The sequence below is a fragment of the Phyllostomus hastatus genome, unplaced genomic scaffold (assembly GCF_019186645.2).
Source record: "Phyllostomus hastatus isolate PE091 unplaced genomic scaffold, TTU_PhHast_1.1 phas_scaffold_28, whole genome shotgun sequence".
Lineage (NCBI taxonomy): Eukaryota > Metazoa > Chordata > Mammalia > Chiroptera > Phyllostomidae > Phyllostomus > Phyllostomus hastatus.
In genome coordinates this window covers 21,718,947-21,745,237 of record NW_025334022.1, presented here as the reverse complement: position 1 = coordinate 21,745,237, position 26,291 = coordinate 21,718,947, and the positions used below count along the sequence as shown (strand labels likewise).

Sequence of the window (26,291 nt, the reverse complement as noted above, 5' to 3'; positions counted from 1 at the left end):
TCACTTAGAATAATGTTCTCAAAGTCCATGTTGTTGCAAATGGCAGCATTTCATCTACTCTTATGGTTGAGTAGTATTCCATATTATATATGCACCATGCCTTCTTTATCCAATTACCTAACAAAGAACACTTTGGTTGTCTCCATGTCTTGTCCACTATGAATAATGCTGCAATGAACATAAGGGTGCATATATCTTTGCAAATAACTGTTTTTGAGTTTTGCAGGTAGATACCCAGAAGAGGCATTGCTGGGTCCTATGGTAATTTAATTTTTAATTTTTTAATTTAATATTTGCTGGGTCCTTAATTTTTTAAAAAAATGTATTGTTCACATAAGAAAGAGAGGCATAATTATTTTAAGATCACTTATATTTTGTAAAAGAGGGACTCAATCTAAATTGTTGAAGTTTTTATTAAAAAGATACTTTTTAGTTTTTCATTTCAATTTCCTGAATGGCAGCTAGAATATAGAGAAATTAGTATATAATTTTTCTTGGGGATAACTCTTTGGGCACTCAGGTTAGGATATACTAGGTTATTTTAATACTTCTGAGTATGTATCTTTAAGATATAAGTTGGAACAGAGTTTACCATCTTTTCTTTTAAACTACCTTAGTCTGTTATTGCCCTGATCTCTCAAAAGAATTTTTTTGTTATTTAGAAAGTGTTGAAGTGATAGAGAGGAAAAGCACATACCAACTAAGAGTCAAATATACTGTGTAATATGGATTTACACTTTGATTATTTGTTGCTAGTATCTAGTAATACAGTTTGCTATTGATTATTGATCTTATATCTTGCATCACTTGGACAAATTGACTTATTAGTTCTAGGAGGTATTTTAATAGATTCTGTTGGATTTTCTAAATAGAAAATAATTTTGCCTATAAATATAATTTTATGTTCCTTTTCTTTTAAAAATATTTTATTGTTTATGCTATTACAATTGTTCCAATTTTTCCCCCTTTGCCCCGCTCCACCAAGTCCACCTCCCACTTCAATAGTCAGTTTCATACCGCTGTATCTTCCCTTTCAAAGTGGTACATTTTATTTCATTTTCTTGCCTTACTGTACAGAATAGGAACTACAGAAAAAAGTGTTAAATAGAAGTGGTTACAGTGTACATTCTTGCTTTGTTCTTGATATTGGGGGGAAAGAATTAATTCTTTAACTATTAAGTATGATGTTAGCTATAGGCTTGAGGAAGTTCATTTCTGTTCCTAATTTGCTGAAAAAAATTGTTTTTACTTATAAATGGATGTTGGACTTCGTCAATGCTTATTTTGTATCTATTGAGATGATCTTATCATTTTTTAAATCTTTTAATATGCAAATTCCATTGACTGATAATTTTTTTTTACTTACTGACTTTTTAGAGAGAGGAAGGGAGGTGGGGGAGGGAGGGGAAGAGAGAGAAGAGAGAGAGAGAGATTGATTCATTTGTTGTTCTACTTCTTGATACATTCATAGGTTGATTCTTGTATGGGCCTTCACTGTGGATGGAACCTGCAACCCACAACATTGGCATATTGGGGCATCCGTAACCAACTGAGCTACTTGGATGAGGGTTAATCAACTTTTGAATGCTAAATCAACCATGTATTGTAGGAATAAACTTGACTTGGTCATTACTTATTATCCCTTTTACATATTAAATTTGATTCACTAAAATTTCAGGAATTTGTGCATCTTTACTCATGAAGGATTTTGGTCTTAGTTTTCTTTTTGTTTCTATTTTCTTTTTTGCTTTATTATTGTTCAAGTATAGTTGTCTCCACTTTCCCCCACCACTTCCCTCTATGCCAGCCATCCCCGCTTCCCACCCTTGATCTTACCCCACTTTGGCTAGGTCCATGAGTCCTTTAAACATGTTCCTTGATGACCCTTCCCCCTTTGACCCTTCCTGTGGCCCCCTCCCACCTCCCCTCTGATTACTCAGTTAGTTCTTTATTTCATTGTCTCTGGTTATATTTTGCTTGCTTGATTGTTTTGTTGATTAGGTTCCATTTATAGGCGAGATCATGTGGTATTTGTCTTTCACTTCCTGGCTTATTTCATTTAGCATAATGTTCTCCAGATCCATCCAAGCTGTCACAAAGGGTAGGAGCTCCTTCTTTCTTTCTGCTGCATAGTATTCCATTGTGTAAATGTACTATTCATTTTTTATTCCCTCATTTACTGGTGGGCACTTAAGTTGCTTCCAGCACTTGGCTATTGTAAATTGTGCTGCTGTGAACATTGGGGTGCATAGGTTCTTTTGAATTGGTGTTTCAGGATTCTTATGGTATAATCCCAGCAGTGGAATTGCTGGGTCAAAAGGCAAATCCACTTTTAGTTTTCTGAGGAAATTCCATATTGTTTTCCACAGTGGTTTCAATAGTGGGCATTCCCATCAACAGTGCACTAGGGTTCCCTTTTCTTCACAGCCTTGCCAGCACTTGTTTGTTGATTTGGTTATGATGGCCATTCTGACCAGTATGAAGTGTTATCTCATTGTGATTTTAGTTTGCACCTCACTGATGGCTAGTGATACTGAGAAGCCTTTCATATGTCTCTGGGCCCTGTCTATGTCCTCCCTGGAGAAGTGTTTGTTCAGGTACTTTGCCCATTTTTAATTGGGTTGTTTGTCTTCTGAAATGGAGTCATGTGAGTTCTTTATATATATAATAAATCAAACCCTTGTTTGAGGTATAATTGGCAAATATGTTTTCCCATATGGTTGGTTCTCTTCTCATTTTAATGCTGCTTTCTTTAGCTGTGCAGAAGCTTTTTATTTTGATAAGATCCCATTTGTTTATTGTTTCCTTTATGTCCTTTGCTCTAGGGGACATATTGATGAGAATATTACTGCATGGAATGTCAGAGATTTTCCTGCCTCTGTTCTCCTCTAGGACTTTTATGTCATGACTTCTATTTAAATCTTTTATCCACCTTCAATTTATTTTTGTGTATGGTGTGAGTTGGTGATCGAGTTTCACTTTTTTTGCATGTGTCTGTCTAGATTTCCCAACACCATTTATTGAAGAGGCTATTTTTACTCCATTTTATGCCTCGCCCCTTTGTTGAATATTAATTGACTGTAGAGACCTGGGTTTATTTCTGGGCTCTCTATTCTGTTCCATTGGTCCATGTGTCTGTTCTTATGCAAGTACCAGGCTGTTTTGATTAGAGTGGCCTTGTAATACAGTTTGATATCAGGCATTGTGATCCCTCCTACTTTGCTCTTCTTTCTCAAAATTGCTGTGATTATTCAGGGTCATTTATGGTTCCATGTAAATTTCTGAAATGTTTGTTCTATATCTGTGAAATATGTCATTGGTATTTTATTAGGGATTGCATTGGATCTATAAATTGCTTTGGTTAGTATGGACATTTTGATGACGTTAATTCTTCCATTACATGAACATGGTGTATACTTCCATTTGCTTGTGTCTTCCTTAATTTCTTTCTTTAGTGTTGTGTAGTTTTTGAAGTACAGGTCTTTTACCTCCTTGGTTAGGTTTATTCCTAGGTACTTTATTTTTCTTGTTGATATAGCAAATGGGATTTTTCCCCCTGATTTCTGTTTCTGATATTTCATTGTTGGTATATAAAAATGCCTTTGATTTCTGATTGTTGACTATGTATGCTATTGTTTTGCCAAATTCACTTATTAGGTCAAATAGTTTTTTGGTAGAGTCTATAGGATTTTCTATGTACACTTTCATGTCATCTGCAAACAATGACATTTTTGCTTCCTCCTTTCCAATTAGGATACCATTTATTTCTTTTTCTTGTCTGATTGTTGTGGCTAGGACTTCCAATACTATGTTGAATAGAAGTGGTGAAAGCAGGCATCCTTGTCTTGTTCCTGATCTTAGTGGGAAAGCTTTTAGTTTTTGCCCATTGAGTATGATTTTGGCAGTAGGTCACTCATATGTGGCCTATATCATGTTGAGGAATGCTCCTTCTATTCCCAGTTTGTTGACTGTTTTTATGATAAGTAGTTGCTGTATCTTGACAAATGCTTTTTCCATATCTATAGATATAATCATGTGATTTTTGTCTTTCCTTTTGTTTATGTGATGTATTATGTTTGTTGATTTACAAATATTGTACCACTCTTGCATGCCTGGGATGAATCCCACTTGATCATGGTATATGATCTTTGTAATGTATTGCTGGATGGTATTTGCCAATATTTGGTTCAGGATTTTAGCATATATGTTCATCAGCAATATTGGCCTGTAGTTTTCTTTGTTTATTATGTCTTTATCTGGTTTTGGGATTAAGATGATGCTGGCTTCATACAAAGAATTTGGGAGTCTTCTGTCTTCTTGGATTTTTTGTATAATCTGTGAAGGATAGGGGTTAGCTCTTCCTTAACTGTTTTGTAAAATTCTCCTGTGAAACCCTCTCATCCAGGGATTTTTTGTGCTGGGAGTTTTTCGATTACTGATTTGATTTTGTCAGCTGTTATTGGTCTATTCAGACTTCCTGGCCCTTCTTCATTTAGTTTTAGAAGATTATATTTTCCTAGAAATTTCTCCATTTCTCCTAAATTTTCAAATTTCTTGGCATATAGTTATTCATAGTAATTTCTTAGAATCATTGTATTTCTGTGGTATCAGTAGTAACCTCTTCTCTTTCATTTTATGTTTATTTGGGTCTTCTCTCTTTTTTTCTTGATGAGTCTGCTTAAAGTGTTGTCAATTTCATTTACCTTTTCAAAGTACAAGTTCCTGGATTTATTGGTCCTTCGAATTGTTCCTTTAATGTCTATATTGTTTGATTCAGCTCTGATCTTGGTTAATTCCTTCCTTTTATTCTCTCTGGGCTTTGTTGTTGTTCCTCCAGTTCTTGTAGGTGTAGGGCTAGGTTCTTTATTGGAAATGTTTCTATCTTTTTTATGTAGGTCTGCATTGGTATGAACTTCCCTCTCAGGACTGCCTTCACTGTATCCCATAAGTTTTGGAGTGTTGTAAGTTCATTTTCATTTGCTTCCAGAAATTTTTGATTTCTTCCTTGATCTCATTCTTGACCCATTCAGTGTTTAATTGCATGCTATTCAATCTCCATGAATTTGAGTGTTTTTGAGTTTTTTCCCATGAAGTTGGTTTCTAGTTTCAGTCCCTTGTGGTCCAAGAAAATGCTTGATATGATTTCAATTTTCTTGAATTTTTTGAGGCTTGTTTTTTGTCCTATCATGTGGTCTATCTTTGAAAATGTTCCATGTGTACTTAAAAAGAATGTGTACTTTGCTTCTTTGGGATGAAAGGTTCTATATATATCATTAAATTCCATTTTATGAAGGGCATTATTCAGTGCCACAGTATCCTTGGTGATATTTTGTTTGGAAGATATATCCATTTTTGACAGTGAGATGTTAAAATCCCATAGTATAAGTGTGTTGCTGTCTATATCTTTCTTGAAGTCCTCCAAGATTTTCCTTTTATATTTGGGTGCCCCTGTGTTGGGTGCATATTTATAATGTTTATGTCTTCTTGATGTATTCTTCCCCTGAGTATTATGAAGTGTCTTTCTGTGTGTCTTTTTATGGCTTTTTTGAAGTCTGTTTTGTCAGATAAGGTATTGCTACCTCAGCTTTTTTTTTTCCTGTCCATTTGCAGGGAATATTTTTTTTTCCAGCATTTCACATTTAGTCTGTGTAGGTCTTTTGTTCTGAGGTGGGTCTTTTATAGGCAGCATATGTGCCAGTCATGTTTTCTTATACATTCAGGTACCCTATGTCTTTTGAATGAAGCATTTAATCCATTTACATTTAAGGTTATTATCGATAGGTACTTATTCATTGCCATTTTACTCCCTTCATACCTGTGTTCCTTTCTCTCTCACTCTTTTTCTTTTTTTTTTCTTAAAGATTTTCCCTAGCATATCTTGCAATGCTGGTTTGGTGGAGGTGTATTCTTTCAGCCTTCCTTTATCTGGGAAACTCCTTATTTCACCTTCCATTTTAATTGAGAGCCTTGCGGGATACAGTAGTCTTGGTCACAGGCCTTTGCTTTTCATTATGTGGAATATTGCTTTCCATTCTCTTCTGGCTTGTAGTGTTTCCATTGAGAAGTCAGTTACTAGTGTTATTGGTGCTCCTTGTATGTCACTTCCTGTTTCTCCCTTGCTGCCTTTAAGATTCTCTTTGTCTTTGAATTTTGACATTTTAATTATGATGTGTTTTGGAGTGGGCCTCTTTGTGTTCCTCTTGATTCAGGCCCTCTGTGTTTCCTGTATTTGTATGACTTTTTCTCTCATCAAACTAGGGAAATTTTCCATCATTACTTTTTCAAATAGGGTTTCTAGCCCTTGCTCTTCTTTTCCTCTGGTATCCCTCTTATATGGATATTATTATGTTTCATCTTGTCTTATAGTTTCCTTAACCCCTCTTCATTTTTTTCTTTTTTGAGTCTATTTTCCTTTTTTTTACCCTTTCTGGGAGTTTTTTTCCACCTTGTCTTCCAGGTCGCTCGTTCTATCCTCTGCTTCATTTAGCCTGAATTTGATTCTTTCTAGTGTGTTCTTCAATCAGAAATTGTATTCTTCATTTCCTCTTGGCTGTTTTTGATAGTTTCTGTGTCCTAGTTTTCATGCTGGTGTAATATACAGTAAGTTCCTTGTAGCTTCCCTGTACTCTTTGGAATTCTCACTGAGCTCATTGAGATTGCTTATAACCATCATTTTGAACTTGGTATCAGATAGTTGAGTTACCTCTATTTCATTTAGCATTCTTTCTGAGTATTCCACCTTTCCTTTCATTTGGGAGTTGTTTCTTTGTCTTCCCATTATTTGTGAATTTCTTCTTGTTTTTTTTTTCTGCTTCTTAAAATGATCTGTTTCAGTTTTCTGACTTTGTGGTGTGTGCTTCTGTGGTAGGAGACCTGTAAGATTCAGTGATGCCATTTCCTTGATCTCCTGAACTTGATGCTCTTAGGATGCCCTTTATGTCATTTATGTTGGCTCTCTGGATATAATTAGGTTTTGATTGTTGTTGAATCATTCCTTGGTAGGTCCTTCCCTCCAACTGGTTGACTGAGGGCCATTGTGCCTACTACATCTGTATGTTGTTGTGCAGTTGCTGCCAGAAGAAAACCACAAAGCCCAGGAAACAAGCCCACACCCACAAAAATATCTCCCCTGCTGCAATCCCAGTGTCAACAGCAAATGAACCAGTATTAATAAGGGTATAAAGAGATTAAGACTATTATAAAAAAGGAGAGAAATAAATTATAGTATACAATCTAGTGACTTTTATGCACAAACTTGATGGACAAGAAATGAGTGTTAAAAAGCTATGCAGGAAAGAAAATATTGCTAATCATGGAGAAGACTACAGTGGATTTTGTCTTAGTAGCCTTTAGTATTTACCACTGTTTTTCGTTTGTGGATCTGCCTCTGGTTGTGTCAGATGTTGAACCTGTCTGACCTTAGGCAGCCTGCTCTGAGACTGCTGGGGATCTACTGTCTGTGGCTGTCTCCTTCAGTTGTTCATCTAGTCACTCTCCACTCAGCAGTAGGCTTAAGCCCCATAGGGTGGGACAGAATTCCTCCTGGGTTGGAGGCTATTGTTTCCCCTCAGGCTGCAACTACTCGGAGGGGAGTCGTCTGCCTGTGCAAGATGGCTGCAGCTGTATGGGGAATGACTCAGCACCAGGATCCTGGTGGCTACTCTCTGAGGTCTCTCCCCAAAGCCTGTGTCCAGTGTTTCCTCTATAATCTCTAGTGCATTCTGCCCTGCCTCCTTTGCCAGGGATCTGCTGTCTATGACTGACTCCTTCAGTTGTTAATCTAGTCTGTCTGTAGTCAGCAGTGAGGCTTAAGCACCACAGGGCCAGGGCAGAGTCTCTTCGGGGGTCGGGGCTGTTGTTTCCCCTTAGGCTGCTGGTGCTTGTAGGGGAGTCACCTGCCTGACCAGGATGACTGCTGCAGTATGGGGAATGAATCAGCATCAGGCTGCTCTCTCAGTTCTCCCTCCAAAGAATCTGTCCCCAGTATCTCCTTAGGTGACTCTAGCTCACTCTGCTCCCACCTTTCCTAGCATCCTGGGTAAGTGGCTGCAAGTGAAAATTTGTGTGTTGGCCCTTTAAATGGTTCCTTACATCTCCAGTCTTCTGTATCTGGCAGAGAGCAACCCTACCTCTTTTCACCATGGTTGTTATCTGTGTATTTTTGGGCCCTGGTGCTCTAGGCTGGGAATTCTAGCTTAGGGTTTGGATACCACACTTCTCAGGGACATCCACCTTAATTATCCTTCTGGTTGCTTAATTATCCTTCTGGTGCTGCCACCTGTGGGCATCCACCCAGTCAGCCCTCTTAAGTCTCCACCACACTCCTTACCAGGCGTTAGTGCTGAAGGTGATTCTTCTGTGTGTCCAAGGTTATAAGGCTTCTCTCTTGCTATTGTTCAGTTGTTTGTTCTGGATGGTTTCTCCACAATTTAGTTATAATTCCAGATTGGTCCTGGGAAGAGGTTAGTGTGACTTCCATTTACTCCTCTGCCATCTTGCGTCTCTCTTAGGTTTTTTTTTTTTTTTTTTTTTTATCATTGTCTGATATTGATAGTATGGCCTTGGAGAATGAGTTGGGACTTGTTTCTGCTTCTTAACTTTCCTGATATGTTTGTGTAGAATTGGTGTTATTTCTTCCTTAAATGTTTGGTAGAATCCACCAGTCAAAATTCAATTTTATAGTAGACATATGGCTATTCAGGTTACTTATTTCTCCTAGAATAATCTTTGGTAGCTGTGTCTTTCAAGGAATTTGTTCATTCCAACTGAGTTGTCAATTTTTTTGGCATACAGTTCGTATTTCCTTATCTATATAGTCTCTAGTACTAATACCTCTATCAATTCTGGTTTCGTAATTTGTATTTTCTCTCTTTTTCCCCTTAATCATTCTGGCTAGAATTTTATCAGATGTACAGATCTTCTGAAAGAACCAGCTTTTGGTTTTATTGCTTTTTCTCTATTTTTATGTTTTATACTTAACTAATTTCCACTCTGATCTTTATTTCCTTTCTCCTGCTTAATTTTGGATTAATTTGCTCTTCTATTTCTAGTTTTCTAAGGAGGAAACTGAGATCTTTCACCAGACTAGTAGTAAATATTCTTTGTTCTTAAGTCTATTTTGTCTCATATTATAGTCATGCCAGGTTTCTTTTAACTGGTTGTTAGCTTGACATCTTTTTACTTTTACTTTTTAATTTTTAAAAGTTAATATGCAGTGAAATAGATTTTTGTTGGTCTATATACTTATGAGTTTTAACAATTATATTTTTGTGTGTAATTACCATTACAGTTATAATACTGGACTGTTTAATTACCCCAACATATTACCATTGGTAGTCATATTCGTCCCAGCCTCTAAACTCTAGAAACTACTCATGTGATTTGTGTCACTGTATTTTTGTCTTTTTGAGAATATAAGTCATATCATACAGTCTATAAGTTTTTGAGATTGGCTTCTATTCACCTAATATATTTGAGATCTATTTCCTTTGTTATGTGTATCAATAGTTCATTCCTTGTTATAGTTGAACAGTGTTCCATGGTATGGAACTTTGTGTGGTCTCTTTTTCCATACTCCTCAGTCTCCACCATCTCTCAAGTTCTTTCCAATTTCCTAGGTCTCTCTTTTTGATCCCCTGGCCTGAAAGCTGGGGATTTATTTGTCCTGCTCTGCTCTGCACTGACCATAACTGAACCTATATCCTGGTCCAAATACAGACAGGTATTCACTGTAGAAGAACTATACCACTCCTCTGATCAATGATCGAGATTCTTCTCCTTCAGAATTTTAGGCATTTGCCATACCCACTGTCATCACTTTCACTGTTGCCACAGCTACTCTTTTGGAATTCCCGAGAGACTGGAACTTAAAAGAAGAAAAAAAGTAAAGTGGATTTTCTCCACTTGCTCTGAGCTTTAAGAAGCTTCTTTCCTGCTCTTTAAGTGAGAATTAGAGCCTTCTCTGCTCCCAGATGACTGGATCCAGGTTACATGATTCCTTAAATCTACCTTGGAGTGTACTGGTAGAAGAAAGTAGGGGGTAGGGATGAGTACTCATCTTCAGTTTGGTGACATTTTGTGTTCTGATTTCTTTCCTGATCTTCTGCTATCATTAACACATTTTACATTTACTTTTAAACTCTGTGAGGTAGAATCAGAGCACCATTTTTCCTAGGGCAAACTTTTCCCTAGTACTAAGACAAATCCTTTTGAATACTCTACTTAAAGCCCCACAATTAGAAAGTTTCCACCTTGTGTTTTGAATAGGAACTATTCTCAGCCCTTTGTGAGCCTTGGAGAGTGTTCCTTGTGTTCCTTGTGGATATTTCTTTCCCCAGTCAAATGCACTGATCAGAACTATCCTGAATACTTCAAGGGGACTGTTTTTAGATTTCTGTCACTTTCTGTGCAGATCTCTCCTCTTGTATTCTCCCCTACAAACCTAGCTGCCTTAGCAGAAAGAAAGAAGGAACTACTACTTTTCGTGACAGCATGGGTAGAACTGGAGAACATTATGCTAAGTGAAATAAACCAGGCAGTGAAAGACAAATGCCATATGATCTCACCTATAAGTGGATCCTAATCAACAAAACAAACAAGTGAGCAACATATAACCAGAGACATAGAAATTAAGAACAACCTGACAGTGACCAGAGGGGAGGTGGGAGGGAATAATGGGGACAAAAAGGGTTTTCAGGAACAACTATAAAGGACACATGGACAAAACCAAGGCAGGTGGAATTAGGGGAGGGAGGTGGGGATGGCTGGGGTGGGGGGGGGAGTGGTGGGGAGTAAGAGTAGACAACTGTACTTGAACAACAATAAAATAATTAAAAAATAAAAATAAAAAATAAAAATTAAGAGAAAATAAATGACACTTAGAAAAAAATTACTGACTTTAACCCACTCCCACCCCCCACCCAGACTTTCAATCCTGGAAAGATGCCAGGCTTTGCCTCGGTTCCTACTGCCTGTAACTGGAAACTCCAGGCAATAATCAATCATGGGGCTCATCTAATTCATTTGTTGTCATGCACAGATCCTTCTCCTTCATCCAGTCTCAAACTTTTTTTCATATATTTTGTCTGGTTTTAAGTTGTTCCAAGAAGTTAAGTAAATCTAGTCCCTGTAACTTCATCTTCACTGGACACAGAAGTGATACCCAAACTACAGGTGCCTGATTATTCTAGAGTTTAGATTACAGATAGCTTTACGAAGAAGGAAATTTAAAAAAAATAATTTATTTTCCAATCACAGATGACATACAATATTATATTAGAGATTAGACTTTTATATGTCTTAAAAATGATCATCCCAATGAGTCTAGTACCCATCTGACACCATACATAGTCATTACAATATTATTGACTGTATTTCTTATGCTATATTTTGCATCCCTATGACTTTTTTATAACTGGTAATTTGTACTTTTTAATCCCTTTCACCCTTTTCACCCATCTCACCAACACCTCTCCCATCTGGTGACCTTTAATTTATTCTTTATTCTCTATGAGTTTGTTTCTATTTAGTTTGTTCATTTGTTTTGTTTTTTAGACTCTACATATAAGTGAAATGGTATCTACATATGGTATTTGCCTTTGTTTGACTTACATTGCTTAGCATAATGCCCTAAAAGAGATCGAATTTGAACTAGGCTTAGGAGGAGGGAGGATATTCTATATGAAAAATAATGACATAAAGTTACTCAAAGAGGAGTAAGTTTGCATTTTTACTAATCAGATAGTCTGGAGAACAACTTGATAAGATAATTTGGAATACTTAGGGAAATAATGAAAAATAAGGTTGAACAGTTAAGTTGGAGCCAGATTAGAGTAGTCTTTAAAGATTTACAGTGTGGTATATCTGAAATTTTTCTGTCTATGTTCTCCTCTAGGACTTTTACAGTGTTGCAACTTATATTTAAGTCATTTATGTATCTTGAATTTTTTTTTGTGTGTGCGGCATAATTTGGTGGTCGAGTTTCATTTTGTTTTTGTTTTTTTTTTGCATGTAGCTGTCCAGATCTCCCAACACCATTTACTGAACAGGCTATTTTTACTCCATTTTATACTTCTGCCCCCTTTGTTGAATATTAATTAACCATAGAGACATAGGTTTATTTCTGGGCTCTCTATTCTGTTCCATTATATAAGCAGAGACTTTGAAATAAAGAACAAACTGACAGTAACCAGAGGGGAGGGAGAGGATGATAATGGAGGAAGGAAGGGTAAGGGTCATCAAGGAACATATATAAAGGACCCATGGACAAAGCCACAGGGGGGGAAGGATGGAAGGTGGGAGGTGGGGGTGGGTGGGCAGGGGAAAGTGGTGGTGGGAAAATGGAGACAACTGTACTTGAACAACAATAAAAAAAGAAACTTTTAAAGTCCAAGTAGTGTTATATGAAAGCAGAGTTTAATTAATATTAATATAAACTTTTATATTCACTCTATTTATCTATTTATTTCAGACGTGCATCTGTTTCTTTCCTGTCCTCTTAATTAAATGAAGAGCAGCCTCATAAAAAAATAACATTGCTATGGTATTTTTTTACCTTGTTTGAAACTAGCCCATATGCTACAGAACATAATACAAGCAGTGTGAGGCCAGCTTCAGTATTACTTTTCTTTCTTTTATGACCACCAAGACTGGTGTTCTGATCCAATAGAAAAGGGAATTTGAAGGGTTATGGTATTATTTTGATCAAACATATTACAATAACTTAAAAATTGGAGTAAACCCATTCCTTAACTTTGTGGGGGTTTTTGTTTGTTTCTTAACTTTTGTTCATAAAAAAATATTTTCATTAATAAGTTTTGTTGTTCTCCAGCCCAGGCTGGTATAGCCTAGTGGATTGACTGCTGGTTTGCAAACCAAAGGGTTGCCAGTTAGATTCCCAGTCAGGATACATACCTGGGTTGCAGGCCAGGTCCTCAGCAGGGAGCACACAAGAGGCAACCACACACTGATGTTTCTGTCCCTCTCTTTCTCCCTCCCTTCTCCTCTCTCTAAAAATAAATAAAATCTTTTAAAAAATAATAATTTTTGTTTTTTCTCTGGATGCACTTTCGTTTTTCCCACATTTTTTATTGTTGTCCAAGTACAGCTGTCTCCATTTCCCTCCCACCACTCCCCCGACCCCAGCCATCCCCACCTCCAGCCCTTGATCCTTCTCCCCTTTGGTTTTGTTCATGTGTCCTTAATACATGTTCCTGAGAAACCTTCCCCCCTTTTCCCCCATTATCCCCCCTCCCCTCTGGTTACTGTCAGTTTGTTCTTAATTTCAATGTCTCTGGTTATAATATATTTACATGATGGAATACTCCACAGTAGAAAGAAAGAAGGAGCTCCTACCCTTTGTTACAGCATGGATAGACCTGGAGAGCATTCTACTAAGTGAAATAAACAGGCAATGAAAGCCAAATAGTATATGATCTCACCTAAAAGTGGAACCTAATCAACAAAACAAACAAGCAAGCAAAATATAACCAGAGACATTGAAATTAAGGATGCGTTTTTTTTTTACTACATTTTCTTTTTGAAATTTCACTGGTCAAAACTAGATAGAATATGCTAATAACTTATTTCCAGGATTTAGTGAAAAGATTTGCTTATCAGGTTGCTTTTTAACATGAATGTCAATCTAGCTTTTTTCACAATGGTACTATGTTTAATTTGAAAGCTATTGACCTCCAACCAACTTTTGGCATTAATCATTTGTAGCTAATCTGTTTTTTATACTGTAGTTATGTAATACTAATGTATATCCTCTTCTGTTTTAATATGACTATTTTAAAATTCATGAAACTTATTTAAAATATTCTGTCCTTCAGGGTATTATATATGTACCTACCTCCATTTAATAGCATTTGAAGTTTTGGTATATTGGGTAAGTTTAAAGCATTTTTAAAAAAATGCTCAGGTTTTCCCCTGCATCAAAAAGATGTAAAGAAAAAGGGGGAAAAAAACCCAGAAGATATGGGGAGATTTGCCAAAGAGGAAAACATTAGACTATAGAAATGAGAACAGACAACAATACCCTCATGAATGAAACCCAACATCCAGAAAAAATAGAAAAATAAAGAACTAAGGTAAAGATTGGGGCAGAAAGAAGTTGAGTTTAAAGCAAGAAACAGTTTTAAAGATGATAAAAGACTAATTGGAAACTTTAATCAATTTTGTGTAAAATAGAACTGTATTTGTGTATAGTGGACTTACCATATGGAAATAGGTAGAAATATGTCTAGAATTCTGACATGAGAAATGAGTACAAATTTGGTGGAATAAGTATTATTTTATAATAAAAGCACACATTTTAAGTATTCAGGGTAACTTTGAGAGTCCTTATAGAGTTAAATAGGGGGAAATATATATGAGCGAATGATATAAAATAGTTCCTCTTATCCACAGGGCATATGTTTCAAGACCTCTGGTGGATACCTGAAACTGCAGATAGTACTGAACCCAGTATACACTATTTTTTTCCTGTACACACATACCTATATAAAGTTTAATTTGTAAATTCAGCACAAGTAAGAGATTAATGACAACTAATGATAAATTACATCAATATACTATAATACAAGTTATGTGAATATAGTCTGTCTCTGTCTCTCTCTCCCTCTCCCCCCTCCTCCCCTCTTGCTTGATAACTGATCTGATAATGGAGATGGTTCCTAGTGACTAATGGATGGAGTTCGTATACTGGGTGGAGACGCTGAACAAAAAGGGATGATTCATGTCCCTCCCAGGCAGAATGAAGCTTAACAGTATGAGATTTCATTAGACTACTCAGAACAGCATGCTATTTAAAATTTATGAATTGTTTATTTCTGGAATTTTCCACTTAATATTTTCAGACTGTGGTTGACTGTGGATAACTAAAACCATGGAAAGTGAAACCATGCATAATGGTAGACTACTATATAGAGGGGAGATGAGAATTGTGGAGAAGAAGTACCTCCCTTTTCTTTTCTTGTGCACATTTTCCATAAGATTAGAGTACAGTAGGTCCTGCAATAACGTTGTTTTATTCAATGTCATTTTGTTATAACATTGATGAAATGCCATAGGAACTTTACCCTTGTTTATATCAATTAAACTCTGGTAAAATTGGTTCTGTTATATGTTGTTTCACTTTAGTTGCAGAACCTATCAACAACTTTAAGTGATGACTTACTGTATAAAAGTTGTCTAGAGAAATGTCTGCCTCTTTCTTGATTGCTTGACCATCTCTTCCCCACCCCCAGTGGTTGCATTGAGTTCTTCCCAATGCTCATGTACATTTAAAAGGCAGTCCCCTTATACTTACTGCAATTTAGACTCCATTTATGAATTTGAAGAAAGCTACTTCTTGCCTTCTGCATGAGAATATTCTCCTGAAATTAACATCTCCTTTTACATCTATTTTTATAAATAACAAGGACAGGAGATGATTTAGCAATGGAAAATGGAAAACAGCAAGGGTGGGATATATAATGTTTGTGTTTATAAAGGAAAAGGACATTTCTCAAAAGATTTGATATTTGTGAACAAAAACATATGTCAATCACTGTTGGATAAAGAAAAATATGAAACATAATCCTGCCCTAAAGTATGTTTATATTGTATAAATATTTTTGGAATAAAAATATGTCTCCCTCCAGAGAGAAAGTGACTGGATCACATTCTCTCTTTGAAGTTCCAGTTCTATAGATCCAAGCATTTTCTTCAAAAAGCAATTTAAAAATTATGATGAGAAAATATTTAGACTAAAATTTATATTATATACATATGTGTAGGATCAGTATTTCTAAAACTGCATTTTCAGTATATCATGCCTTTTGTTTCATAAATCCATGAAACAACTTTAAATAAAAGTTTTAGTTGAGGTCATTAAAATATGAAGGGGATAGAATAATCATTGCTATTAGTTCTTGTATTACATTACATATTATATTATTAGGAAGCAATTTGTATAGGTATCTTCATGATTTTTATAACAACACTTTTCCATTTTTGAAACTGCAGACTCAGTATTGCCAAAATCTTCATTTTGTGCCTCATTACTAAATTGTGTATTATCTTTTTTAATATTTTATTTATTTATTTTTAGAGAGGGAAGGGAGGGAGAAAGAGAGAGAGAGAAACATCAATGTGCGGTTGCTGAGGGGCGTGGCCTGCAACCCAGGTATGTGGCCTGACTGGGAATTGAACCTGCGACACTTTGGTTCGCAGCCCGCGCTCAATCCACTGAGCTACGCCAGCCAGGGCTAATTGTCTATTATCTTTTTTTGGACAATATACCAGCCTATTATAAAATTTATGTATTTCATTATCCCCAGAGTAGACCAAAGGAACAACTACCTATTTGTTCCGTGATTGCTAGTCTGTTAATTCTCCAGTGGACTTTAGGCATTTGAGGACAATTATGTCTCATGTTGGGGCTCCCCGTGATCCTTTTTTTCCAAAGATAATTTACTCCCAAACTTGTAGCTTTAAAGATAATTGATCAAGCAGCATCAATGTACAATTTATAAGGATCACTAAAACACAATCCCTAATCCTCAAAGAGATGAAACACTCTAGTTGGTAGAAAGGAGCTCCTTTTCTTGCAGCCAACACAGATGCTCTGTACCTTACTTTCTCAAAAAGAAAAAAAAAACAAAAACAAGATAAAACAAGAACAAGGTGTGTCAGTAAAGTTCTGTAAAAGGACTATTAATAAATATATTATTATGGAAAGAGTGTTAGTCTAACACCCTAATTCTGTACATGGGAAAATGAAAGTATACATAGTAATTGTCTTTCAAAACAAGGTAAAAGCCAATGTTGTGTTAAAAAAATGAATGTATATGCCTCTCTTCTTAATTGTTCTTAAGGTAAATTAGTATTGATTTTATCTTTTTACCACGGTGAATTAAATAAACATTGTTAAATATCAAGTAAGCTGTTCAGGTTTTTCTTCTTTTGAGTAATTAGTCTATTGTCTTTATTTTCCAAATAGGTTGCACACACATTATGTAAACAGACTTTTAGCAGTGGAAATTTATGCACCCATTTTACCTTGATTAGTGCTGCAACTCATGTTCTTGTTGTAGGGCTTTGATCAGCTTCGTATTGAAGGCTTGCTTTGTGATGTGACCCTGATGCCAGGTGACACAGATGATGCCTTCCCTGTGCATAGAGTCATGATGGCCTCTGCTAGTGATTACTTCAAGGCCATGTTCACAGGTAGGTTGCCTTTTTAAACTCTCTATCCACGTTAAAAACAATATGAAAAATACATGTTTAAATCTTTTTATTTCTAAAGTGCATTCAGTTCTTTTGGTCTGTGTCTTTACAAGAAGAAACTGTTTCAAAAGGAATACACACCCAGTAAGTGTGATTGTGGTTGGCTATTTTTTAACTTGGGAAATAGATGCACATTTTTCATATTTCTGCCCTTCTTTATTTCACAGCTTTTCTTTTCCAGATGCATATATGAATGGGCATCAGAGACTCTGTGCCCCATTACTACAATCTTTAACTCATTATAAGATATGAAGTTACAGGAGAATAGTTTGGAAGCCCTTACATCATATAGACCTCCATTAGTATAGGAATACTCCTTTTTAAGTACTCTCTTTTAATTATAAAATATGCAGAAGCCTGACTCTGACATGAATGCGTACACAGAATAAAAATTTTCCTTCATTTTACTGTATCTAATTAGCAGCAGAAGTGAGTTTGACCTTAATTAAATTATCTGCTTTCATTTAATTGAAAGTCTTTTTATTTAAGGTGGAATGAAAGAACAAGATTTAATGTGCATTAAGCTTCATGGCGTGAGCAAAGTGGGTTTAAGGAAAATTATTGATTTCATTTATACTGCAAAGCTTTCTCTTAATATGGACAACCTTCAAGACACACTGGAAGCTGCCAGTTTTCTACAGATTCTGCCAGTTTTGGATTTCTGCAAAGTATTTCTCATATCAGGGGTAAGATATTTTCAAATCTTTTTCTGCAGCAGACTCTGATGTCTCCTATTTAGAGTAGACTCATGAATCTTTTGTGTAGACATGTGAAACATTGGCAATTAGAGAGGTGTCACATAGTGTGTGGTCTGGAAGCAAGTTGGAAAGAAAACAATACAGGTATATTAACAAACAGAATAATTTAAGAAAAGCCTTCCATGTAATCAAATGACACCAGACCATAAGGTTTGATAGTACTATATACCTTAACCTGTTTCATAATGTTTTATATTTTAATTTTGTTTTATTCACCTTAATGATTTTATGTACACAGACATTAAATGGAATTCTGTGGAAACAAAAATCTGAGCTTCTAGAAGTCTTTTCAGATAGGCTCAAACAATCTGTTTTCTTCCTTTAAATATTGGAGCTAGGTCTTAAAAAAAACTAACATCTATGTGTAAACCTTTGGGAATTTGTTTTGGTCCTTGCCAGTGTGGCTCAGTTGGTTTGGGCATCATCTCCTAACAGAAGGGTTGTGGGCTTGATTCCCAATCAGGGCACATACCTAGGATATGGGTCCCATCTGTGGTCTGGGTGCATATGATCCCTGCTTGGGATGCAACCTGGAGACAGCCAATCAATGTTTCTTTCACATCAATGTTTTTCTTTCCCTTCCTCTCTTTCTAAAAACAATGAAAAACATGTCCTTGGATGAGGATAAGAAAATAAAAATTAAACAGAATAAATTTTGAGTCCATTGAATCACATAGTGCACTGAATTGTTTATAGCCTTCTTTAATAGATAAGATAGAGCACATATAACTACCAGCCAATGAACATTAGCAGTCATCAGGCCCTGAAGACAGCACCTTATTTTAGTTGAGGCCCTTAAATTTTTCTTCTGGAAAATGAAATATTTTGGTTGCAAATAAATATTGCCAAGATTTCTAGAGCCTCTAGAGCTTGCCTTTGTGATGGAAAATTATGGCAACAGTAAATTTCAGAGTGTTTTATGATTTATTATATTATATTGATGGAGAATATGGTTTTCTATAATTGGTTTTAACTCATACCAATTTTAATATTGGTAAATCATTACTGTTAGGCCTTTAAAATTGCATTTACTAAACATGGAGCCTTATCTTTAAAACCCTAAGTTTCAAGAGAAGATGTCCTTAATGATTTTATTGATAAGCTCATCATTATCTTATAAAGTCACCTAACAGTTAATTTAACTGGGCTATTGAAAGTGTATTTTGTTTGCTTATTGCCATTCTAAAGTACCCAGACTGCTGTCTCACAATTACTTTTAATCTTTTAAATTAACTGCTATTTTTAAGGGGTTTTATGGAAGCATGGTATTACAGTGTTGACTTGTGTTGTCTTCTCCAATGAACAAGTAGCGCAAGTGAAGTTTATTTCCAAAGATGGTGCTTGTCAGCATTATTGAATATAGGTATTAAATTAATTTTTATTTAAAAAAATATTTGTTTATTTTTAGAGAGAGGGGAAGGGGGGGAGAAAGAGAGGGAGAGAAACATCAATGTGTGGCTGCCTCTTGCATACCCCCAACTGGGACCTGGCCTGCAACCTAGGCATATGCCCTGACCAGGAATGGAACTGGTGACCTTTTGAATGGAACTGGTCACACCAGTCATGGTTCTAAATTAAATTTTGATTTAATCATAAAAGGTCATTCCCCTCAAGAGGTATAACCTCCTTTTCTTTAATTTTGTGCCATTGATATCATATAACAACCTCATTTCAAGAAAAAGTGAATGATATTGATGTTATTGAAATTAACGACAAAGTGACAGTGACCAGAGGGGAGGGGAGAGGGAAATAACCTGGGAAAGGAGGGAAAGGGTAGTAAATGAACATGTATAAAGGATCCATGGACAAAGACAAAGGGGGGTAGGATTGAGGATGGGAGGTGGGGATGGGTAGGGTGGGGGAAGTGGTGGTGGCAAAATGGAGACAACTGTATTTGAACATCAGTAAAAAACATAGAATATAAAAAAATTAAAATGTGCCAGTCTAATAATTAATCTAATAATAACACATAATGCTTACATTTATCAACTCTTAACATTGCTTTACACTGATCCTGGCTACATATGGGCATCCTGAGCCAAACTAGGCAGTGTCATGATTTTTGGGAACTAATCATTAGAAGCAACATTTTTACCTATAGACTTTATAATTTTTAGATATTAGTTATGATCAATTCTTTTAGCTGAAAGAAAAGTACCAAACTGGATAAAGCACAATTTATCAAAAGGTCTAAAAATCACAATTGTCAAAATAACAGCATTAGAAAATAATACTGTTCTAGATAACTCTAATTAAATAAAGTTTATTTAAAAATGATATCACAGTAATTTCATAATATTGACAGATTTCCTGTAATTGTAATTGATTCTTTAACCTACTTGAAATATTTGTTATAACTGTATGTTTTACCCCTTTTGAAATATTTTAAAATAAACACTTAATATTGCCTTAAAGATTGTATTTTTCATTCCTAGCTAGTGTCCTCTGCAGACATCCTAAAACCCATTAGAAATGTAATGAAGGCAATATCCCTACTGACAAACTTACTTGTGGTATAGTTTACTCCTATCTCTAATGGTTTTAGAACTTTCTTGCCTATGAGCCTTGAGGAAAGTTCTAAGCACCGTTCTATTTAATTATCTTTCATCCTAGGCTATATCTGTGTGATTTTACTGTGGAAATATTTCCTCTCAGAATCCATGATAATTTTTTAGAAAAGTTGGCAGATTATTAGTTTATGAGTTGTATACAATCAAATTTTTCTTTATCCCTCTTTCACATATTCCATTTGTTATTTTTGTATTTATTTATTTATTTTGGAATTTTATACATTTAAGATTTATTTATTTATGTTTTTATTGTTATTCTATTACATTTGTCCCAATCTTCCCCCTTTTCTCTCCTTGGCCCAACCTATCCCCCATTCCCACAGTCAATTCCCTGTTGTTCATTTCCATGGATCACTTATACATGTTCTTTGTCTAGTCTCTTTCCCGTCTTTCCCATATTACCCCCCCCTCCCCACTGTCACTGTCAGTTTCTTCTTTATTTCCATGCATGTAGTTCTATTTTGTTTGTTAGTTTATTTTCTTCATTAGATTCCTCTTATAGGTGAGATCATATGGTATTTGTCTTTCACTGCCTGTCTTATTTCGCTTAGCATAGTAATCTCCAGTTCCATACATGCTGTTGTGAAGGGTAGGGGCTACTTCTTTCCTTCTGCTGCATAGCATTCCATTGTGTAAATGCACATTGGTTTTTTGATCCACTCATTTACTGATGGGCACTTAGGCTATTTCCAGCACTTGGATATTGTAAATAGTACCACTTAGCCTCACTCTAATTCGCCTTTGCTTCTTGGCATTCAAGTGAATCAGAAAAAAACAGTAACCCCAGCTACCTTTTCTACTTATAAAAACGGAAAGTTTCAAGATAACATATTTCTCAAAGGTAGTTTTGTTTTTAGTTCTCCTGTAAGCTAAGTTATTATTCATAATTTTCAACACAACAATCTCAAACATTTTGAGAAAATAGGATTGTATTTTAATGATAAAGTGTGATTATAGTTCACATAAATAAAACAATACTTGGATTTGAGCTCTTAGAAAAATTAGCTCTAATACACTTCTATTCTATCTCATTCTTAATCATTTGTGTGGATAATGAGGAGCACTGGTACATTAAATATGACTCAGCAAATAACACACAAAGCATTTCATGTTAGCTTTGAATTTAACTTTAAATACAATAACAAAAGCCACACTTGCTTTGGGTGGGATAGAGACATTGGTTTTCTGTAAAAGATCATCAGGCTCAATAGAACAAGAACCACTTTCCTCTTAACGTTGCCATCCTTTGAGGTAATACCTTTCTCTTAGGGTGGTAATTATTATTATTATGGTTTATAGGAGCTGGCACTTTTGTTTTTGCTGTTATATTCTTGGTAATTATAGAAAAGAAAACTATGAAATGAATGCAGAAGGATGACAATGGACAATATAAAGCAGAGTAGGTTAAATTTTCTATAAAACTAAAAACATTTGCTTGCATATATCATGGAGATAATGGAAAAATACATTTTTTTAGTTATATGCCTATTAAAATTACATTTGTTTTGTCCCTATAAATTGTAAAACTATAACATGCTAAATGCCATGTAGCCATTCCCTGATTTACAAACAGGTTGTAGTTAATTATTTTGTTTATTATATTTGTTTACAAGTTAGAATTTGTAACATCTAGCATTTGCCGCAGAGAATAACTGTTATGAAAGATTATAGGCTAGGGCACAATACCCAAAGTAATGTAAGGTTGCTGAAATAAGACATTTGTAATTGAATTGGAAATATAGTTCAAATATACAATTATATAGAACAAACAATACTGAATGAAGGTGAGCAAGAAACTATTTTATTTGTATATACAAGCATATTTAATCAGACAATAAGATGCCATTGTGCTTTTCTTTCTTTAAAGTCATTTGTAAAAGTTGTGTTTATTATTTTCCTTGATAGAAGGATATCATTGGTTCTACCAATGATTTATTATTGGGTTGAGGAGCTCACAATGAAATACAGAGAAATTCTATTGAAGTGAGTGGGGTAATGAAGATTTGAAGATGGTGGAAAACAAAGAAGGTATATAATGTGGGAGAGACAAAAGGCAGAGAAAAGTCATTCTCTTGAGGGAAAAATGAAGAGAATCATAAGGATTTGGAAAAGACAGTTTCCTTTGCTGTTTGTTGATATCATCAGCAAGCTTTAGGAATGTTCTTCTTGATGTAAGGATATCCTGTATAGTACATATATTTCATCTTTCATATTTAATGTAAATTGGATTTATTAAGAACAACAAACATGTCTATTCAATTTTTTTTTGCTTTGGGAAGTTCATTGCAAATTAGAGAAAAATTGACATAGATACTTTTACCATGAATCAAACTGTTTTCTTCCCTGAAACAAACTAAGCATCATTTCCATATTGTCAAGGCTAATATTTAGCAAGTAGTACCCATATACAGCTTGTTTAGGGCCTAGTATCTATTCTGACTAGTTGGAAAGCAGACTGTGCTGATTGTTAAATATAACATTCACTACCTTATTCTTTTTGTGTGTGATCCTTTTTTTTTATTTTAATCATTGTTCAAGTACAGTTTTCTCCCTTTTACTCCCAATCCAGCCCACCCACCCAGCCCTCCCCACTTCCCTCCTATTACCACCCTCCCCCTTGTTTTTGTCCATGTGTCCTTTAAATTTGTTCCTGTAAAACCCTTCCCATTCTCCCCTGAAATTCCCTCTTCTCTCCCCTCTGGTCACTGTCAGCCTGTCCTCTATTTCAGTGTCTTTGGTTATATTTTGCTTGTTTCTTTGTTTTGTTGTTTAGGTTCCTGTTAAAGGTGAGATCATATGGTATTTGTCTTTCACTGCCTGGCTTATTTCGCTTAGCATAATGCTTTCCATCTCTATCCAAGCTGTTGCAAAGGGTAGGAGCTCCTTCTTTCTTTCTACTGCATAGAATTCCATTGTGTAATGTACCATAGTTTTTTGATCCATTCATTTATTGATGGGCATCTAGGTTGCTTCCAACACTTGGCTATTGTAAATTGTGCTGCTATGAACATTGGGGTGCATAGGTTCTTTTGGATTGGTGTTTTAGTGTTCTTAGGATAGAGTCCCAGCAGTGGAATTGCAGGGTCGAAAGGCAGATCCATTTTTAGTTTTCTGAGAAAATTCCATACTGTTTTCCATAGTGGTTGTACCCATCTGCAGTCCCACCAACAGTGCACTAGGGTCCCCTTTTCTCCACAACCTTTCCAACACTTGTTGTTTGTTGCTTTGTTTTTGATGGCCATTCTGACTGGTGTGAAGTGGTATCTCATTGCGGTTTCAAATTGCATCTCTCTGATAGCTAGAGATATTGAACATTGTTTCATGTGTCTTTGGATTTTCTGTATGTCCTCCTTGGAGAAGTGTCTGTTCAAGTCCTTTGCTTAGTTTTTAATTGGGTTGCTTGTCTTTTTAGAGTGGAGTCATGTATGTTCTTTATATATTTTGGAGATTAAACCCTGTCTGAGGTATCATTGGCAAATATGTTTTCCCATACAGTTGGTTCTTTTTTTATTTTGATACTATTTTCTTTAGCTGTGCAGAAGCTTTTTATTTTGATGAGATCCCATTTGTTTTATTCTTTCCTTTATGTCCTTTGCTCTAGGGGACATGTCAGTAAAAAAGTTTCTGCATGAAATATCTGAGATTTTCCTACCTATGTTCTCCTCTAGGACTTTAATGGTGTCACAGTTTATATTTAAGTCTTTTATCCACTTTGAATTTATTTTTGTATAAGGTATAAGTTGGTGCTTGAATTTCATTTTTTTGCACATAGCTGTCCAGTTCTCCTAACACCATTTGTTGAAGAGTCTATTTTTACTCCATTTCATGTTGCTGCCTCCTTTGTTAAATATTAATTGACCATAGAGAATTGCGTTTATTTCTGGGCTCTCTGTTCTGTTGCATTGGTCCATGTGCCTGTTTTTATGTCAGTACCAGGCTGTTTTGATTACAGTGGCCTTGTAGTATAGTTTAGTGTCAGGTATTGTGATCACTCCTACTTTACTCTTCTTTCTCAAAATTGCAGCAGCTATTCAGAATAATTTATGATTCCATATAAATTTTTGAAGTGTTTGTTCTATGTCTGCAAAATAAGCCATTGGTACTTTAATAGGTATTTCATTGAATGTATAAATTGCTTTGGGTAGTATGGACATTTTGATGATATTAATTCTTCCAATCCATGAACACAGTATAGATTTCCATTTGTTTATGTCTTCCTTGATTTCGTTCCTGAGTGTTACGTAGTTTTCTGAATACAGGTCTTTTACCTCTTTGGTTAGGTTTATTCCTAGGTATTTTATTTTTCTTTTTGCTATTTCAAATGGGTTTTTTTCTTGATTTCTGCTTCTGCTGTTTCATTGTTGGTGTGCAGAAATGCCTTTGATTTCTGGATATTGACTTTGTATCCTGCTGTTTTGCCAAATTCATTTATTAGGTCAAGCAGTTTTTTGGTGGAGTCTATAGGATTTTCTATGTACATGATCATGTCATCTGCAAACAGTGACAGTTTTGTTTCCTCTTTTCTGATTTGGATACCTTTTATTTCTTTTTCTCCTCTGATTGCTGTGGCTAAACTTCCAGTATTATATTGAGTAGAACTAGCGAAAGTGGACAGCCTTGTCTTGTTCCTGATCTTAGTGGAAAAGGTTTTAATTTTTGTCCATTGAGTATGATGTTGGCTGTAGGTCTCTCAGATATGGCCTTTATTATGTTGAGGAATGCTCCCTCTATTCCCACTTTGCTGAGTGTTTTTATCGTAAATGGGTGGTGTAACTTATCAAATGCCTTTTCTGTATCTATTGATATGATCATGTGATTTTTGTGTTTGCTTTTATGTGATGTATTACATTTACTGATTTGTGAATATTGTACCATCCTTGCATCCCTGGGATGAATCACACTTGGTCATGGTGTATGATCTTTTTAAAAAAAAAAGATTTTTTATTTATTTATTTTAGAGAGGGAAGGGAGGGAGAAAGAGAGAGAGAGAGAAACATCAATGTGCGGTTGCTGGGGACCATGGCCTGCAACCCAGGCATGTACTCTGACTGGGAATCGAACCTGCGATGCTTTGGTTCGCAGTCCGCACTCAATCCACTGAGCTACGCCAGCCAGTGGATCTTTTTAATGTATTGTTGGATGCGGTTTGCCAGTATTTTGTTGAGGATTTTAGTGTCAATGTTCATCAGCGATATTGGCCTGAAGTTTTCTTTCTTTGTTGTATCTTTATCTGGTTTTGGAATTAGGATGATGTTGGCCTCATAAAAAGAGTTTGGGAGTCTCCCATCTTTTTGGATTTTTTGGAATAGTCTGTGAAGGATAGGGGTTAGCTCTTCCTTAAGTGCTTTGTAGAATTCTCCTGTGAAACCATCTGGTCCAGTGCTTTTGTGTGTTGAGAGTTTTTTTTATTACTGCTTCAATCTCTTTTGCTATTATTGGTCTGTTCAGGCTTTCTTCTTCTTTTTCATTGAGTTTTGGAAGATTATATTTTTCTAGAAATATGTCCATTTCACCTAGATTTTAAAATTTCTTGGCATACAGTTCTTCATACAAAGTTCTTACAATCCTTTGTATTTCTGTGGCATCTGTTGTAATCTCTCATCTTTCATTTCTGATTGTGCTTATTTGGGTCTTCTCTCTTTTTTTCTTGATGATTCTGCTTAAAAGCTTGTTGATTTTGTTTATCTTTTCA

The 26,291-nt window shown here is 35.5% G+C and overlaps 1 protein-coding gene and 1 pseudogene across 6 annotated transcripts in view; one reads left to right on the top strand and one right to left on the bottom strand.

Annotated features, from left to right (window-relative positions):
* The window catches only part of KLHL13 (kelch like family member 13), a 383,509-nt gene that overhangs the window by 335,724 nt on the left and 21,494 nt on the right, over positions 1-26,291 (top strand). For all 6 annotated transcript variants that reach the window (XM_045817707.1, XM_045817709.1, XM_045817708.1 and 3 more), the window contains 2 exons: positions 17,079-17,211; positions 17,761-17,957. In XM_045817707.1, the coding sequence (XP_045673663.1) occupies positions 17,079-17,211; positions 17,761-17,957 (330 nt within the window). The remainder of the gene's footprint in view (positions 1-17,078; positions 17,212-17,760; positions 17,958-26,291) is intronic.
* On the bottom strand, positions 12,553-12,686 carry LOC123805267 (annotated as a pseudogene).